Source organism: Cajanus cajan, chromosome 1, assembly GCF_000230855.2.
Source record: "Cajanus cajan strain Asha chromosome 1, NIPB_CcT2T_4, whole genome shotgun sequence".
NCBI lineage: Eukaryota > Viridiplantae > Streptophyta > Magnoliopsida > Fabales > Fabaceae > Cajanus > Cajanus cajan.
In genome coordinates, this window is record NC_138517.1 from 16,512,081 (window position 1) to 16,528,727 (window position 16,647).

General features: G+C 34.4%; 2 protein-coding genes across 2 annotated transcripts; both read left to right on the forward strand.

The window, feature by feature from the left end:
• The first annotated feature begins 2,838 nt into the window (after window positions 1–2,838).
• On the forward strand, window positions 2,839–6,837 carry LOC109789097 (cation/H(+) antiporter 4). The gene is made up of 3 exons (XM_029269388.2): window positions 2,839–3,057; window positions 3,958–4,983; window positions 5,719–6,837. The coding sequence occupies exons 1-3, from the start codon at window positions 2,839–2,841 to the stop codon at window positions 6,835–6,837; spliced, it is 2,364 nt and encodes a 787-aa protein (XP_029125221.2).
• An 8,937-nt stretch (window positions 6,838–15,774) lies between these two features.
• LOC145949722 (uncharacterized) lies at window positions 15,775–16,297 on the forward strand. Its single transcript, XM_083060568.1, has 2 exons — window positions 15,775–15,974; window positions 16,114–16,297. The coding sequence occupies exons 1-2, from the start codon at window positions 15,775–15,777 to the stop codon at window positions 16,295–16,297; spliced, it is 384 nt and encodes a 127-aa protein (XP_082916694.1).
• Window positions 16,298–16,647: the final 350 nt, after the last annotated feature.

A 16,647-nucleotide genomic window follows, 5' to 3' on the forward strand; every position in this document is an offset into this window, starting at 1 on the left:
TAAAAACATTTATTTATTATAAATTTTAATTATAATATAATTTATATAATACAAAATATTTATTTACTGATATTTTAGTTATATAAAATGAAGATTTATCTTATACACATCACGTATGAGAATAGTTGTAAAAAACACATTGAAAGTAGTTGTAAAAAAAAACATGTTAAAATACAAGTTAACTTTTTTAGTAACTATGTTGTTAATACAAAATAATTGAGTCTTTTCTCTCAATAATATATTTTTTTTACACAACCTGAATTCTAAATTTAGAGAATTGAGTCATACACCACTCAGACTAGACTTATTAAATGTTAAAAATTATTTTGAGTCTATTATAGAAAGATGTGATTTTAGTTAATTTAAAAGTTACATACCGAGTTTGGAATTTAATGCGCATAAATTTTATTTGAATTTATTTCACTAAATGAATTAGTACTTAAAATAATGGTGAATTATTATTTTTTAATTTTTTGATTTTAAATAATATTTTCTCAAAATTAGGACATGTTTTCTTGCTTTTAAAAATAAAGATTTACTCCTTTTATTTTCTATTATAAGAAGAAAAAAAATGTCTTGAATATAAGCAAATCACAACTACTTGTATCTCTTTAAAAAAAATTAAAATATCATTTTTTTGCTTTTCAATTTTCTGATACTCATATTCTCTATTGGTTTGTCTCATATTATGTCCTCACCCTTCTTATCTAAAAATTAGTTTTCAAAAATTCATCCTTACATATAAAATAAAATCGGTTATTTTGTATGAAAACATTTTTAGAGATTTTATTTTAATAAATTTTTTATAGAAATTCCTATAATTTTTATCTAATATTTTAATCTGTGCAATATATATGCTAAATATTTGTTATATATAGTTAAAATTTTATAATAAATTATATATAAATAAATACTATATTTGATAATATAAATTATATTTAAAATTAGTATACATAAATATTTTTAAATATATAAATTATATTTTAATTTATGATAAATCATTTTATTATAACACTATTTATTGATAATTTAATTTAAAATATTAATATTTAATTAATAAATAATTATTTTAATTTTATTTATAAGTTAAATTTTATTTTTTAAACAAAGTCAAAATAATTAAAAATAATATTGTGCTACAATATAAATTATTTATCTCAAATCTAAAATATACTTTATACATTTAAAAATATCTATTATATAAATTTTAAATATAAATTATATATTCAAATATAATATTTATTTATATGTATAATTTATTATAAATTTTAAATATAATAAACATTTACTCTTTGTGATATGTAAACTAAAATATTAATTATTTTATGAAATGATTTTAAAAATAAAAAAACAACTTAATCAAACACAATGTTTCTCAGGGAGAGGTGGCTTTGAAAACGCCTACCCCATAGATTCTTTCTTTTCAAATTTGCCATATATAGAAAGCGCCTGGGGGAGACTCTTTCTAAAAATAGAAGGCGCCTGGGAGGAAGCGTTTTCAGTTCAAATCTGACACATCAACAAAACGCCTGGGGGGGAGGCGTTTTCAGTTCAAATCTGTCCGTGCCACATCAGCAATAGAAGGCACCTGGGGGAGGCTTTTTCTAAAAAACGCCCATCCCCCGGCGTTTTCAGTGCCACGTGTGTGCTGACTCATCATCCAAAACTACCTATTTCAGTAATTAGTTTTTTTTAATTTATTTCATGCATTTTTATTTTTTTTTAATTTACTGAGGTCAAAAAGCCCATTTGTAGGTTGTTTAATCTACTCCACCAACTACTTAACCTGCTTTTATTATTTTAATAAATAATTAAATAAAGTAAATTAAAAAAATATGAAACTTGAAAAGAATATGAATTTTAAAAAAATGCAATATCATAATATAAATAAGTAAAATAGAAAAATAATAAGCTCAACAGACAATGACAGAGAATAAATATTTTTTTAATCAACTTCTAATTATTGACATGGTACTAGTAAAAAATACTGCAAACAAAAATTTCAATTCAATATCTTTATCAACAACAATAAATTGTACCCAGACATAAACTTATACATATCTTATTAATTTAATTTCGAGTGTTAAAATATATTAGAGTCACTAAAATATCTATTATCATAAACATTATATTAATTATGTACTACATTCATTAGATGTTATAAATGATTTTTTTTTTCAATTCCCAGCATTTTCAAAATTAATTTTTTTAAAAATAAATATCATTATTTGTAAAATACCTATTAAGATACTTGATTAGTTAATTGAGACGACATGAATTTTTTTAAGATACATGTCATTCAGAGAATAAAGTTAACAATTTTAATAACCCGTGCTTTAATAAAAATAAAATTTAAAATAAAAATAAATAAAAATATATGCACACCTTTGATTTCGACTTGAAATTTGTATGATCATGATCTATGTGCGCTTTGGAGTTGGTTGACATTTCCATCAAATTTTGCGTGTATTTTTTTTTTTAATTAAAAACAATTTTTTAGGTTAATTAGCTCATCTCATCTAAATTTAGAAGCTTGTCTATGTAACGATATATCATTTGACAGCAACAATAATTGCAATATACAACAGAATCCAAACATCAATTTTATATTATTGGAATGGAAACTGTGAACTACGTAGGACTCATAATCTGTTAGTTATCAATGGTCATACCAAATGACTGCTATCATTGGCTGGAGATTTTATGTTTGACCTTGAGAATTCATGAAAGAAAGACACAATAAATATCTATTGTAAACTTATTTCTGACATCTGAAATTATATTCTTTCTCATGCTTAGAAGGGGAAAGATCATAAAAGGTTGCATTGAACATCAAGCATGTCCATGCAAGGGAACCATACAGATTATGTTACATCATGCACGTACTTGCCCCCACGAGTGAATTCAGATAAACCATGGTGCAACACAAAAGGGAAACTTCCAGAAAAAGCTTTGCCATTGTTGCAGATGCAAATATGTTTTATCTTTCTTGCAACTTTTTTCCTCCACACCTTTTTGGGTCGTCTAGGATTCCCCAGATTCACTTCCATGAGCATTGTAAGTGCCTCCCTTCAACAAATTTATTATGCCACTTACATTTTCCCGCTAGTCAATATTTCAAATTAAGATATTAGTAAATTTTCCACGAGCACATGCCAAGATTAAGATAACATTGAAAGAACTTTAAAGCATACATTCTTGCCGTTTTTATTTTTATTATTTAGTTTAAATATGTTTTTAATATACGAAAATATCACAAATTTTTGTTTTACTCTATAAAAGTTCTATTAATTTTAAATCATTACATTTAAAATGAATAGTGGTTTTATCCTCTTCTTATTGAGATTTTAAAAATGTTCCATGTTTACAAATTTACAATGTTGGGGTCACTATAACTACCATACAATTGCCTTCGCATCTATCCTCGATTTCTCACAATATTATGGATGGAAAAAAAATTATATATATAAAACTACGACCATCATTTAAAATCTTATTCGTTATACATGCTTTTTATTTCTTAAAGTCCATTTCATTTTTTTTAAAGAAACACCTTATTTTAATACAGAGTAAAACCAAAAAAAAATGTGATGTTTTCCTAAATAAAAAAATATATTTAATCTTTATTATTTTAATGCATCTTTAACTTTTACTTGAACAAGTTTATAGGCATTGTACTGGTACAGGAATTGCTCGTGACATTGCATGTGATACCATGTTACATTGTTACTATTTTGAATACGAGGAATGGTTTTTTATGGACATCTCAAATTTTAAGCACCTCATCAACCTCTAGTTTTTCTTTATCTTTCTTCTGATCACATCATATGACATGTCTTACCTATATTTTTATCTCTTTTATCTTTCTCTCTTTAGCTGTTAGATAGCATTGGAGTGTCAAATACAGTTTTCCTATTTGAATATTGACTAATAATACATGATGGGTGTTTTGAGCAGGTTGGCTTAATCTTTGCAACTTCCTTCACTGAAAAATGGGCTGAGAGGTGTAAAGAATTGTTCTTTCATGATTCACAGGCTAATCTGGGATTAATTTCAGTATTTGGTTACATGCTTTTCCTGTTCTACACTGGGGTCAAAACAGACATGAGTGTGGTGCACAGGACTAGAAGGATTGCCACCAACATTGGCTCTATTTCCATAATGGCTCCCTTTCTATGTGGCGTAGCTGTTGTGCATTTTCACTCCTCAAGATTCCTAGACGTTGGTGATGCAGCAAAACTTGGAGTTATATGTGGTTTGTTCTCTGTGACCCCTTTCCCTAACATATGCTTGGTTTTAAGTGAGCTCAAGATCCTGAATTCAGAGTTAGGAAGATTAGGCCAATCCTCAGCTTTGGTCGCTGAGTTGTTCAATTTATTATTGGTAACGTTGCTTACTTTCTCTAGAATTATATTAGAAGATAAATCAAATGCTTGGATGCGTCTTTTAGGTGCAATGTTGTTTGTATTATTGGTTGTATTCGTCATTCGCCCTGCCATGTTTTGGATCATAAAACAAACCCCAGAGGGTTCCCCAGTATGCGATCACTATGTGTATTTCATACTCATCATGACTATGTTAGCATCCTATGCCACACATCGTATGGGGTTTTTTGCTCTCTTTGGACCTTTTGTATTAGGGTTGGCTACCCCAGAAGGGCCTCCACTAGGCACTGCCATCGTTAAGAAGATTGATACTATTGTTAATGAGGTTTTAATGCCTATTTTCGTTACCACGTGTGCGATGAGGGTGGACCTCAATGACTTCTTGAATTGGAGAAACAAAGAGGATGGAGGAATAGACTACCTCATGGTACAAACCTTTGTTGTTATCGTAGTAACCACTGTTGTCAAAATTGCTGCATGCATAGTACCTCCTTTGCGCAACAACATGCCCTTGACTGACGCTGTGTCTCTCTCTTTGATCTTGAATTGCAAAGGCATAGTCGAAATGGCCGGATACTCTCTGGTTAGAGATGTCATGGTAAGCATTCTGTTTCATATCTAGTTAATTGACAAGTAAAAAAAAATTGAATCAATATTCTTGGGTGTAAAAAAAAAAATCTTTAATAACTTTTCTGAAAAGTCGCATTCACAGCATCTAAACTTAGACCAAATTACTTGCAATATCTTGTTTCCTTTACCCTACCTAGACATCCATTAATTAATAAAAGCCAGGTGAGTTGTGTTAATAAAATGGTTATCCATTAATGTTATGATGCTAAATTAATTAGTTTTAATCAAAACAGCGAATAATTGTCATGTATGTTAAGATCATGAATTTAAATCATATATATGCATCATCAATTTAGAAAAAAAATTGACATTCTCAACCAATTAGAAGTTACGGTATATAATTTTGTTGATATATTACCATCATGCATGACGGTATATCAAAATTAAACAATATAAATTAAGAAAGTTTATGTAGAGTAAAAAAAAGTATAAAAATGTCAAATTACATAATTTAATCCAAGTTCATGACAACAATGTAATTTCTTTTCTAAAACATAAAATATAATTACACAAGCCTAATTATAGCAACAAAGATTGGTTTTGTTTTGATAAAAAACTCAACTAACCTAAACTTATAAAACAAATGCGAGCCTAGACTACAGACATAATTTCACTAATTTGGATAACATGTACACATTACAATTGACAAGACCTAAATAACTTGATACAATCATCTGAGAAATGATTTGTTATGTTGTTTCAGGGCGTACCAGATAACGTGTTCGCATTGGTGATGACAAGCGTTATATTCAACGCCACAGTGATGCCAATGCTGGTGAGTTACCTCTACGACCCCATGAAGAAATACGCGGCAAACTACACAAAGCGAAACATCTTCGACCTAAGACGCAACGCGGAGCTTCGAGTTCTGACATGCATTCACAGGTCGGACAACATTCCCTCCACAATAAACCTTCTAGAAGCCTCGTACCCGACGAAGGACGAACCCTTATGCGCCTACGTGCTCCAACTCATAGAACTCATAGGCCGAGCCTCCCCCGTCTTCATCTGCCACCAGCTTCACAAGAGCTCCAACAACTCCATGGCCGAGAAACTCGTCGACGCGTTCCAGAACTTCGAGCAAGAGTTCAAGGACGCGTTGGTGGTGAACACGTTCACGACGATATCACCCGCTGAGATGATGTACGACGACATTTGCACGCTAGCGTTGAACAAGTTCACGTCGCTCATAGTTTTGCCGTTTCACAAAAAGTGGTCTTCGGATGGGAGCAGCGTGGAGATAGAGGACGAGTCGCTGCGCGAGTTGAACTACCGAGTCATGGAGAGAGCGCCGTGTTCGGTTGGAATCTTAATCGAGAGAGCGCAAATGACGCATATTTTCTCGCCTGAGACGCCTTACATGGTTTGTTTGCTTTTCGTTGAAGGGAAAGATGATAGAGAAGCGCTTTACTTTGCAAAGAGAATGATGAAGAACCCGCACGTGAGGCTCACCGTGGTGAGGTTTCTGGCCTCCACGAAGGAGGAAAACCCTAAGGTGAAGGATTGGCAGGAAATGCTTGACACGAAGATTTTGAATGATATGAAGAGTGAGAAGGTGGGGGAGGCTTGTGTGGAGTACATTGAGAAGAGGGTGAAGGATGGGCCTGAAACTGCTTTGGTGATTCGTTCTTTGGCATCTGAGTTTGATTTGATAATTGTTGGGAGACAAGCTGGGATTGAGACTCCTCAAACGAGTGGGTTGTTGCAGTGGAGTGAGTATCCGGAACTTGGGGTGCTAGGGGACTTGCTGGCTTCAACTGATGCTGCAGGAAAAGCTTCTGTGTTTGTGATGCAACAGCAAAGAACAGCTAGGGATGCTTGAGGGGTGAAATTTGATGATTTCGGTTTGGTTTTGGTGTAGATTGAAAAGTTGTGCTCTTGAATTGATTTTTTGTATTTTTATCTTAGACATGATTGTAATTAATTTGTGTTCCAAACTTTCAAATTTTTGAGGAATTTTGTCTCTGATTAATTTTTCTTGCAAATTATATCCCTTAGCTTAGTGATTTTTAATAATTTGTATCTTTTTGTCAGTTGCGCATTAAAATTCCAATCGACGTGTCATGTATGATGTTATTTACGATAATATTTTTGTGAGTGATGTGACTTTTATTTTAAAAGAAAATAAAAAAAAACATCATAAATTGTAATCGCACTTTGTGCTTCTATACTTTCATTCTTTTTTGTGAATTTTGTCTGCCAAGTATTTTCTGGTAAATTATGTCCTCAAATTTTGAGACTTTGGAAATTTGTGTTGTCCTGTTAGACATGTCATGTTAACATTCCATTTTGTCCAACAAATGATGGGAGTACATATATTTTGATTGTTAAAATTTATGTGCCCTTGGTGGATATGAACTTTATAAACACACATAACCATCATGCATTTTATAGGAGTGGGCATGAGTTGAATTAGATTGGATTTGATATATATATTTTTCATTTGAATAGTTCAATTTTAATTGATTTAGATTAGTTTATTTGTTTTGTTCTTTAGTCTCCAAGTTGACTAGTGCAATTCAGTCATATTTAGTTTAGTTTTTTTTTTCTAAGATAAGAAATATTATAAAAAAATAGTCGCAATAAGGATTGAACCTAGATTCTCATGTTTCTAACTACTTGTCGCCACCCGCCGAAACGGACATTGGCATTCGCGACGATGGTTGGACTCTTTTTAGTTTTGAAAAATGATGGATTGTTAAAATGACTTATTCTCAAACTGAGACCTCATCGAACTAACAATTTTATTAAATGATTCTCACCAATCCATGTTAATCCCAAGCGGGACCCTTCATGGATTGATGGTTTTCGCAAAAAGGGGTTCTTCGAGTCGCCACCAATGTTTTACTCAAAACATTGGAAAAAGATATAAGGCAATTGATTTTCATAAATCAACTTCGGTCATTACAACCAGAGTTGGGTAAGGGAGTCGGTTACGTGTGGCGAAGGTGTTAGCACCCCACAACGCCCCTTTCGGGTTCCCTATGACGGATTATTTCATGAATAATAGCGTAAAATTACTAAATTACCCCTATTTATTATAAGCGATTATAAATTAAATATTTACATAATGAAAAATTTAAATATGCAATGCAACAATCAGAAAGCAGTAAATAAAAGCGGTAAAAGAAAGGATTTAGAAAGAAACCTCCGAAGCAAGCTTTTATATATTCAAAACGAAGTTTAGGAGGCTTTTTGGCGCTCCTTCCCACTTACAAGCTTGCTCGCTCCTCTCCTAAAAGATAATTTTTACTATGGAAATCAAAAAGATTTCCCTTCGACTAGTTCGAATCCTCAAGCTAAGTGCTCAGAACTCAAGAACTTTGTCGGATCGGCTCTCGAAGAGACTTCTAGGGCAGAACACTGCTCAAAAACCCCAGAATACTCAACTAGAGAGTCAAAAAGGTGTGGAACAGTGTCCAAAAGTGTGGAATGACGTCCAAATGACGTCCTATATATAGGAGTGAGGCGCAGTACGGCCTCTGACATCAATACGGCCCGTATTGAAAATTTGAACTACAGTACGGCTGTATTGAATTCAATACGGCCGTACTGAAGTTTTTGAACTTCAGTACGGCCGTATTGTAGTTCAAAATGTTTAGTACGGCCGTACTGAACTTCTAGGAGGCCGTATTGAGCTTCAATCCTCCCACTTCCTTATTTTAAGCTACTCTAAGACCTCTAAACCTACAGATAATCATCCTAGGGTCTTTTAGGAGTCCTTCTGGCTGACTTTCCTTCGGTCTTCGAGAGTCTTCGAGTCTTATTTCCGACCCGGACAATTTTAGGGGTCTACAGCTGCCCCCCTTTACTTAGTCAAACGGCCTTTTGGTGTACCGGTTGACAAGTAAAGGAGTTGACTCAATTGTCCGGGGAATGAGCCATCCTTCTGACTTGTAGTGTCTTCCGGTGGGAAAATTGTTGAGTGGCCTCTCCAGGTTGAGTATTAGTCGTCGCCTCTCCAGGCTCGTTGCATACCTCGGTGTTTCTGACAACCTCGGTAGCTGAGTACCGCCTCTCCAGGCTCTGCTTCCGTTGTTTCTGACGACGTTAGCAGTTGCACACCTCCGTTGTTTCTGACGACGTTGGTGGCTGAGTACCGCCTCTCCAGGCTCTGCCTCTGTTATTTCTGACGACATTGGCAGTTGCATACCTCCGCTATTTCTGACGAACGGGGTAGCTGAGTACCGCCTCTCCAGGCTCTGTCTCGGTGTTTCTGACAACCTTGACAGTTGCATACCTCCGCTGTTTCTGACGAACGGGGTAGCTGAGTATTAGTCGTCGCCTCTCCAGGCTCATGCATACCTCGGTGTTTCTGACAACCTCGGCAGCTGCATACCTCCGCTATTTCTGACGAATAGGGTAGCTGAGTATTAGTCGTCGCCTCTCCAGGCTCGTGCATACCTCGGTGTTTCTGATCACCTTGGCAGCTTGAGTTTGCCCTCTCCAGGGTCTGCGGTTTGCCCTCCCCAGGGTTGCATACCTCCGTGTTTCTGATCACTTTGGTAGCGTGAGTTTGCCCTCTCTAGGGTCTGCGGTTTGCCCTCCCCAGGGTCTGCCTCCGTGTTTCTGACGACGTTGGCAGTGTGAGTTTGCCCTCTCCAGGGATTTGTGATGGTTTTGTCTCCACAGTCCACGATGCTGCTTCGACGGTTGGTTTTTGATTTTGGTGTCGATGAAGGCTGGATAACGCAGGGATCCGTCTAGGGGATGTGCAGTTACTCATAGGTTCTCGTGTCCCAACTTTCCATTGCGTAGTTGGTGCCCACGGGGGAATTTCTGATTCCTTGGGGTGCAGACACAAAGATGCTCTTTCTGAGATGAGCGGTGCCTTATGATTGGCTGACGTCCTTTCGACGTTGGTGGAGTATCCCGGTTATCCTTATTCGGGTGACTCTTTTTGATTTTCTGGTTTTGTTGCCTCTGCGTAGGCTGTCATCCACTGGGGGATTCTGTCATCTTGATCTTGATTTGGCCTCTTCTGTTAGGCAGATTATCTTGACGTTCGGTGTTTGGCTGAATGCCGAATTCCACTTGGGGAATGATTATTGATCTTTTTTTGGATTTTCTCTTTTTGAAGGGGTGCCTCTGAGTAGGCGAATGGGAATTGAGGGTCTTATGCATCCCAGAGTATTATTTGGAAAGCCTCTTCAGGCTTAGCTTCACTCATCGCTTGAGTTGAAAAGCTATCTTCCACTGAGGAAGTCTAAATCCTTTTGATTCGGATATTTTGCTTTGGTGATCACGCTTCCATTGGGGAATCTTGCTGATCTTGCTTTGATAGCTTTCACTGGGAATTTGGCCCATGAGTGGAAGCTGAGATGTCTCTGGGGAGTATTATTTCGGCAAGCCTCTTCAGGCTCAGTTATTCTGTATGTTTGTTGGATTTTCTGAATTTTTGCCTTTTTTGTCGATTTTTGGCTTTTCTGTTTTTGCCTTTTTTTGTCGATTTTGGCTTTTTCTGTTGGTTGCTGTCATACACAAGCAATTTTTCTATTTTTCTATTTTATGAGATGCCTCATGATGAGGTCTTTGAATGTGCAACTCATGGGTGTGATGCACAAAATGCAAGTTTATTCATTATTATTATTTTTTTAATAAACAGAGAATAAGTGATCTTCCAGTACACCTATCATCTGTATGCATGTATGCGGTATGATGCACCTAATTCTATTTGATTTATTTTTTCAAAAGAATTAACCGATGCGTTTCTTTGTTTGGATTTTTGCCATTCCTCTAGACGGTTGTGCGCTGCCGATTTCTATAACCGAGGAATGATGCGTGTTATATCGAGATTGGTGTCATCCACCCAGTGATGCTTTCTTTCCTTTAGAAGATGTGTCAACCCTCCTATTGACCACTATATCTCCATGTTTCCATTAGATTATTCTAAAATCATTTGGGACAAGAGAGAAAAGAAAGGAAGGATATATTTTTGTTCAAAGGTTTGTGTTTTAGAGGGGATTATTATTATTTAGAAGCGGTTTTTGTAAGAATGGCTGGCCAAGGTAGGCTCAAGTGTTTAGGCTTGTTTGATTAAACACTTATGAAGTTAAGAAAGTCTTATTATTGATGTTGTGATTTGACAACTTGGATAGCTTCCCTTGAACCTTTCTTTTTGAATTCGGCTCATGGTACCATCATAGATTTCTTTTGCTTTTTTTTTTTTTGATTTGTCCTTATTTTTGCCTAAAACACCCCTTTGTGGTGTCTTAGCGGACCTTTGTTTTTGTTTATTTTTTACAACCCTAATTTTTGCCTAGGTCACCCTTTTGTGGGATTCCTAGCGGGTTCTTTGCTCTTATTTTTGCGCATCCCCCTTTTTGGGTTTCCTGCCGAGCTTTTTTGTTTTTAATTTTTTAGGACTTTGTCCTTAAAGGATTTCTTTTTTTATCCATGATGGCACTTGTCGAGGCCAAGGAAAGGTGCTCCAAGTTGTAATACACACTTCCACATAAAAATGATGCGGGTTTATTGTTATTAAGACAATTTTAACCTCATTCATGCTTATTCAAACAGGGTTAAAATAATGTGGTCTAGAAATTTATTACAAGCAAGAAAAGAAGCAATAAGAATTAATAAAGAATGATTTTATTATAATTCAAGTGGAAACATGTGCCCTCTATTCAAGTGGAAACATTCGCGACGATGGTTGGACTCTTTTTAGTTTTGAAAAATGATGGATTGTTAGAATGACTTATTCTCAAACTGAGACCTCATCGAACTAACAATTTTATTAAATGATTCTCACCAATCCATGTTAATCCCAAGCGGAACCCTTCATGGATTGATGGTTTTCGCAAAAAGGGGTTATTGGAGTCGCCACCAATGTTTTACTCAAAACATTGGAAAAAGATATAAGGCAATTGATTTTCATAAATCAACTTCGATCATTACAACCAGAGTTGGGTAAGGGAGTCGGTTACGTGTGGGGAAGGTGTTAACACCCCACAACGCCCCTTTCGGGTTCCCTATGACGGATTATTTCATGAATAATAGCGTAAAATTACTAAATTACCCCTATTTATTATAAGCGATTATAAATTAAATATTTACATAATGAAAAATTTAAATATGCAATGCAACAATCAGAAAGCAGTAAATAAAAGCGGTAAAAGAAAGGATTTAGAAAGAAACCTCCGAAGCAAGCTTTTATATATTCAAAACGAAGTTTAGGAGGCTTTTTGGCGCTCCTTCCCACTTACAAGCTTGCTCGCTCCTCTCCTAAAAGATAATTTTTACTATGGAAATCAAAAAGATTTCCCTTCGACTAGTTCGAATCCTCAAGCTAAGTGCTCAGAACTCAAGAACTTTGTCGGATCGGCTCTCGAAGAGACTTCTAGGGCAGAACACTGCTCAAAAACCCTAGAATACTCAACTAGAGAGTCAAAAAGGTGTGGAACAGTGTCCAAAAGTGTGGAATGATGTCCAAATGACGTCCTATATATAGGAGTGAGGCGCAGTACGGCCTCTGACATCAATACGGCCCGTACTGAAAATTTGAACTACAGTACGACTGTATTGAATTCAATACGGCCGTACTAAAGTTCAAAAACTTCAGTACGGCCGTATTGGTTTCAGTACGGCCGTATTGTAGTTCAAAATGTTCAGTACGGCCCTACTGAACTTCTAGGAGGCCGTATTGAGCTTCAATCCTCCCACTTCCTTATTTTAAGCTACTCTAAGACCTCTAAACCTACAGATAATCATCCTAGGGTCTTTTAGGAGTCTTTCTGGCTGACTTTCCTTCAGTCTTGGAGAGTCTTCGAGTCTTATTTCTGACCCGGACAATTTTAGGGGTCTACACTACTCCAACCCCTTTCCACTTAACTACTAGGTTAACCCTAGTAGTCATATTTAAATTAGTTTGAATCAAATGGTTGGATTAATTATTAAGATACAAAGAATTACATTAGACAACTTATAAAATAGGATATCATGTTATCAAGTCTAACTTATAAACATTACATGTTTAAAATATCTAACATTACAAAATACAAATTTAAAATATTAAATATTAATTACAAATATTTCCATCAACATTCATTATGTCACAAGAAAAATGTAAATTATTAATATATTCATTTTCGATAAAAAAAAACTATACAAAAATTAATATTATTGATGAAATATTTTTAATAAATTTATGCTCGTCGAAAATATTAGAATAATCATATAGTGGCAAGCATAATCTGTGCTTAGAATAGCCAAGGAAATTATATCTACATGAGGTAGCATAATCCATGTCCCCACTTTACCCTGAATCTTCATTAGTTAAAAAATAAATAATCAAGTATGCATACTCGGACTTTTTGACCTAAATGAAAAAAAAATAACTATTTTGTAAAATAAATTGTTTAAAAAACAACTTATCGAAGTAAATTGTTTTAACCAAGTAGGATACAATAAAAAATGTCATTGTCAGTGACGAGTTTTAAAGGCGTCACAGTCAATGATGCCTTGCATGTCAACATGTATGCTTATATGGCAATCGATGCAGGAGAAAAGAAGAGGAAAGCGTCACTCATCGTGACGACTTTAGAGACCTGAAAAAGCAATAGTAAATAGTGCTACATGTATTGCAGGCAAAAAACGTTAGCCTGGCTGACGAGTTCCTGTGTTGATCGGCCAAAGTGTCAGAACTTTTGATATGTTGCATGCATTGGTCTCTTCCTTGCATGTTGCATGCATTCGTCTCTTCGGCTTCAGGAAGGGGGAGATTCTTTCTTCTTCTCTTGAAGCCCCTATTTCGGGGGATTTATTGTTCACGATAAATAAAAAGTGAAAAAATTTAATGTTTGTTTCCGTTGATTTACACTAAAAGAAAAGTGAAGAAAAGCGGAAGAACTTGCAAAGTCATTCCTCGCGAAGTTGTGAAGAAAAAAGATGAAAGTCACATAAGAAAAACTGTACCCCAACTAGCATAATCGATTATGGGCTGGTACATAATCGATTATGGGCTGACATATTATGCTGAGGCACAATCGATTATGTCAGTATACATAATCGATTATGGTAGCATATTATTTATTATTATAAATATTATTATTATTATTATTTATTATAATTAGTATCATTAATATTTATTATGATTCTTATTATTTTTCTAATATTTGTTATTATTATTATTATCATTATTTATTATTTTTTTAATAAATTATACCTATTAATATAATTTTATTGTTGTACTGTCTCGGTCGGATCCCGATCTGATACCCTTTACAGGTTTTGATCCGATGATTCTTGAATATGGGTCTTCTCGGTCGGCCAGGGTGTACTCGGCCATGGTGAGATCGGCCAGGGTGTACTCGGCCATGGTGAGATCGGCTAGGGTGTGCTCGGCCATGGTGAGATCGGCCAGGGGGTACTCGGCCATGGTGTACTCGGCCATGGTGAGATCGGCCAGGGTGTGGTCGGCCAAAGTCCGAGTGGGTCTCACCCTTGGACTGGTCCGAGAATCAAGGATAAAAAGCTTATCTTTGATAATCAAATATTCCCAAGGAAAACCGTTATGGAAATCCTCGCGCTCACAAGGCCTAGGAGGCCCATGAACAGAAAAGTATAAAACCTAAAACCCTAGAACTAAGGCGGCAAATTACACTTTTGAATGCTCTGGCTTTGAGGCTTGACCTAGGAAAAAACCCTAGTGCACCCCTTGGCCGGAACAATTGTAATTATTATTATTTACAATAAATAATATTCTACTCATTTTTAATCCAAGGGTAAAAGTATAAATTACATATTTATCTATTAAATTTTTAATTTTTATCTATTACATCAACCAATTTCTACACAAATTCTCACAAACTTTCTACTCACTTTCTACTATCTTTCCCTTAATCCAAACAACCTCACTTTCCACCCTCTTTTTCTTCAAATCTTTCCTTTTTCACTCCCCCAAAATCCATCCTTCAATCCAAACACAACCTAAAAGAGGTTGAGGCTGAGGGAGAGGGACACAACTTAGGGAGAGGAACGAGTGAAAACTGAGTTCAGGAAGAAGAAAAAGAAAGAAGAGAAGAAAAAGAAAATAAGAAAGGAGAAGGTAAGCTATTTATTTTTAGTATCAATTTTTTTAATGTTTTAAAAGAATTATATGTTGTTAATTTGATGTGTATTTTTAAGTTTAAAATTCTGATATTTGGAAAATTTGTTGATGATTAAAATTTTATTTATGTGAAAATAATTGTGTTGTTAATTAAAATGAAGTATTAATATTTTTATTTGTATGATTTTAATTATATAATTATCATGTAGTAATATAAGATTATTTTGTTTAGGGTTAAATTTTTTTTTATGTTTAATTGTATGTTTTTTTTAATTATAATAATATTTTATTTTTTGCATTTATATTTTTAGGTTATAGATTTGTTTATGTGAAATATTTGTTGATCATTAGTTATAGTTTTGATTTGAAGTTAATTTTGTTATGTGTTATAAAATATAATTTATAAGATTTGTTGATGGTTAAAATTTTATTTTTATGAAAATAATTGTTTTTAATGAAAATGAAGTATTAAATTTTTTGTTTGTATGGTTTTAATTATATAATTTTCATGTAGTAGTAGTATAAGATTAATATTTTTGTTAATTAAATTGAAGTTTAAAATTAGTTGTTTCTATGGTTTTAATTATATAATTTTCATGTAGTATAAGTATATTTTGTTTAGGGTTTAATTGATTATTCATTATTTAACGGCTTAAATATTTATTATTTTCAATTTTACACGTGCATTTCTTAATTTTGTATAACTTCATAATGCCTCGAGAAAGAGTTAATCCAGGACCCATTGATGATTCTTTGGTGACTATGCAATCAATTCACATATTTGGGCACATATGGAATGGTGAGCTTGATAGAGTTCTTCTTATTAGAAGTGTTACCAAAAGTGGCATTACGATGGGTCAATTCCTAACGAAGTTAGACCTTAGCTTGCACGAACAAGAATGCTGGGAGTGGTAAAAATGTCATACTTTCCTATTGACCACCAATTAATTTCAACATGAGTGGTGGGGACTCGAAACACACACTTTTCACATGACATTTGGAGAGTGTACAATTACGTTGGAAGATGTTTCTGTTTTGCTTGGTCTTAAGGTACATGCATGGAGACCTAATTATTGGTTGTTTGACATATAGATGGGCTCTCCTTGTTGAAGATTTGTTTGGAATTACACCACTAGCAAATGCAATTAAAGGTGAAAGGCTGAAGATGAGTTGGGTTGATCAATACTTTTTCGATGTTTCCATCTACATGCACAACATGCAACAAATGGAATGATATGCCTGAGCTTATAATATGAAAATTGAAAGTAGGCGATTTACTATAATTATCAAGGGAAAGGGCAATGTTTCAAACATATTTTCAACACTAGGTGGGAGCCAGTGAAGCATTAGATAGTTAGAGGGAGTTAATGGAATGGTTTTTGAGCTAGAAAATAGAAGGCCTTGAGGATAGTCTTTAATTTGAGTTGTGTTGAAGCCTCTCAATACAATGACTTGGTCCATAATGTGTGTCCCAGTTGTGAAATTCCATAACTATCTTATTTGGTTTTAGTGCAACCGATCCCATTATATCACATGCTTGCAGGTCGAAGCTTAAATCACATGTTTTCACCTTAAAAATTTGAA

Excerpts from the sequence above, each read along its gene's own strand:
- LOC109789097 (XM_029269388.2), top strand. The coding sequence starts at position 2,839 with ATGTCCATGCAAGGGAACCATACAGATTATGTTACATCATGCACGTAC. Across the intron at positions 3,058-3,957 it reads GATTCACTTCCATGAGCATT|GTTGGCTTAATCTTTGCAAC; the intron begins GTAAGTGCCTCC and ends TGTTTTGAGCAG. Across the intron at positions 4,984-5,718 it reads CTCTGGTTAGAGATGTCATG|GGCGTACCAGATAACGTGTT; the intron begins GTAAGCATTCTG and ends ATGTTGTTTCAG.
- LOC145949722 (XM_083060568.1), top strand. The coding sequence starts at position 15,775 with ATGCCTCGAGAAAGAGTTAATCCAGGACCCATTGATGATTCTTTGGTG. Across the intron at positions 15,975-16,113 it reads GAACAAGAATGCTGGGAGTG|GTACATGCATGGAGACCTAA; the intron begins GTAAAAATGTCA and ends CTTGGTCTTAAG.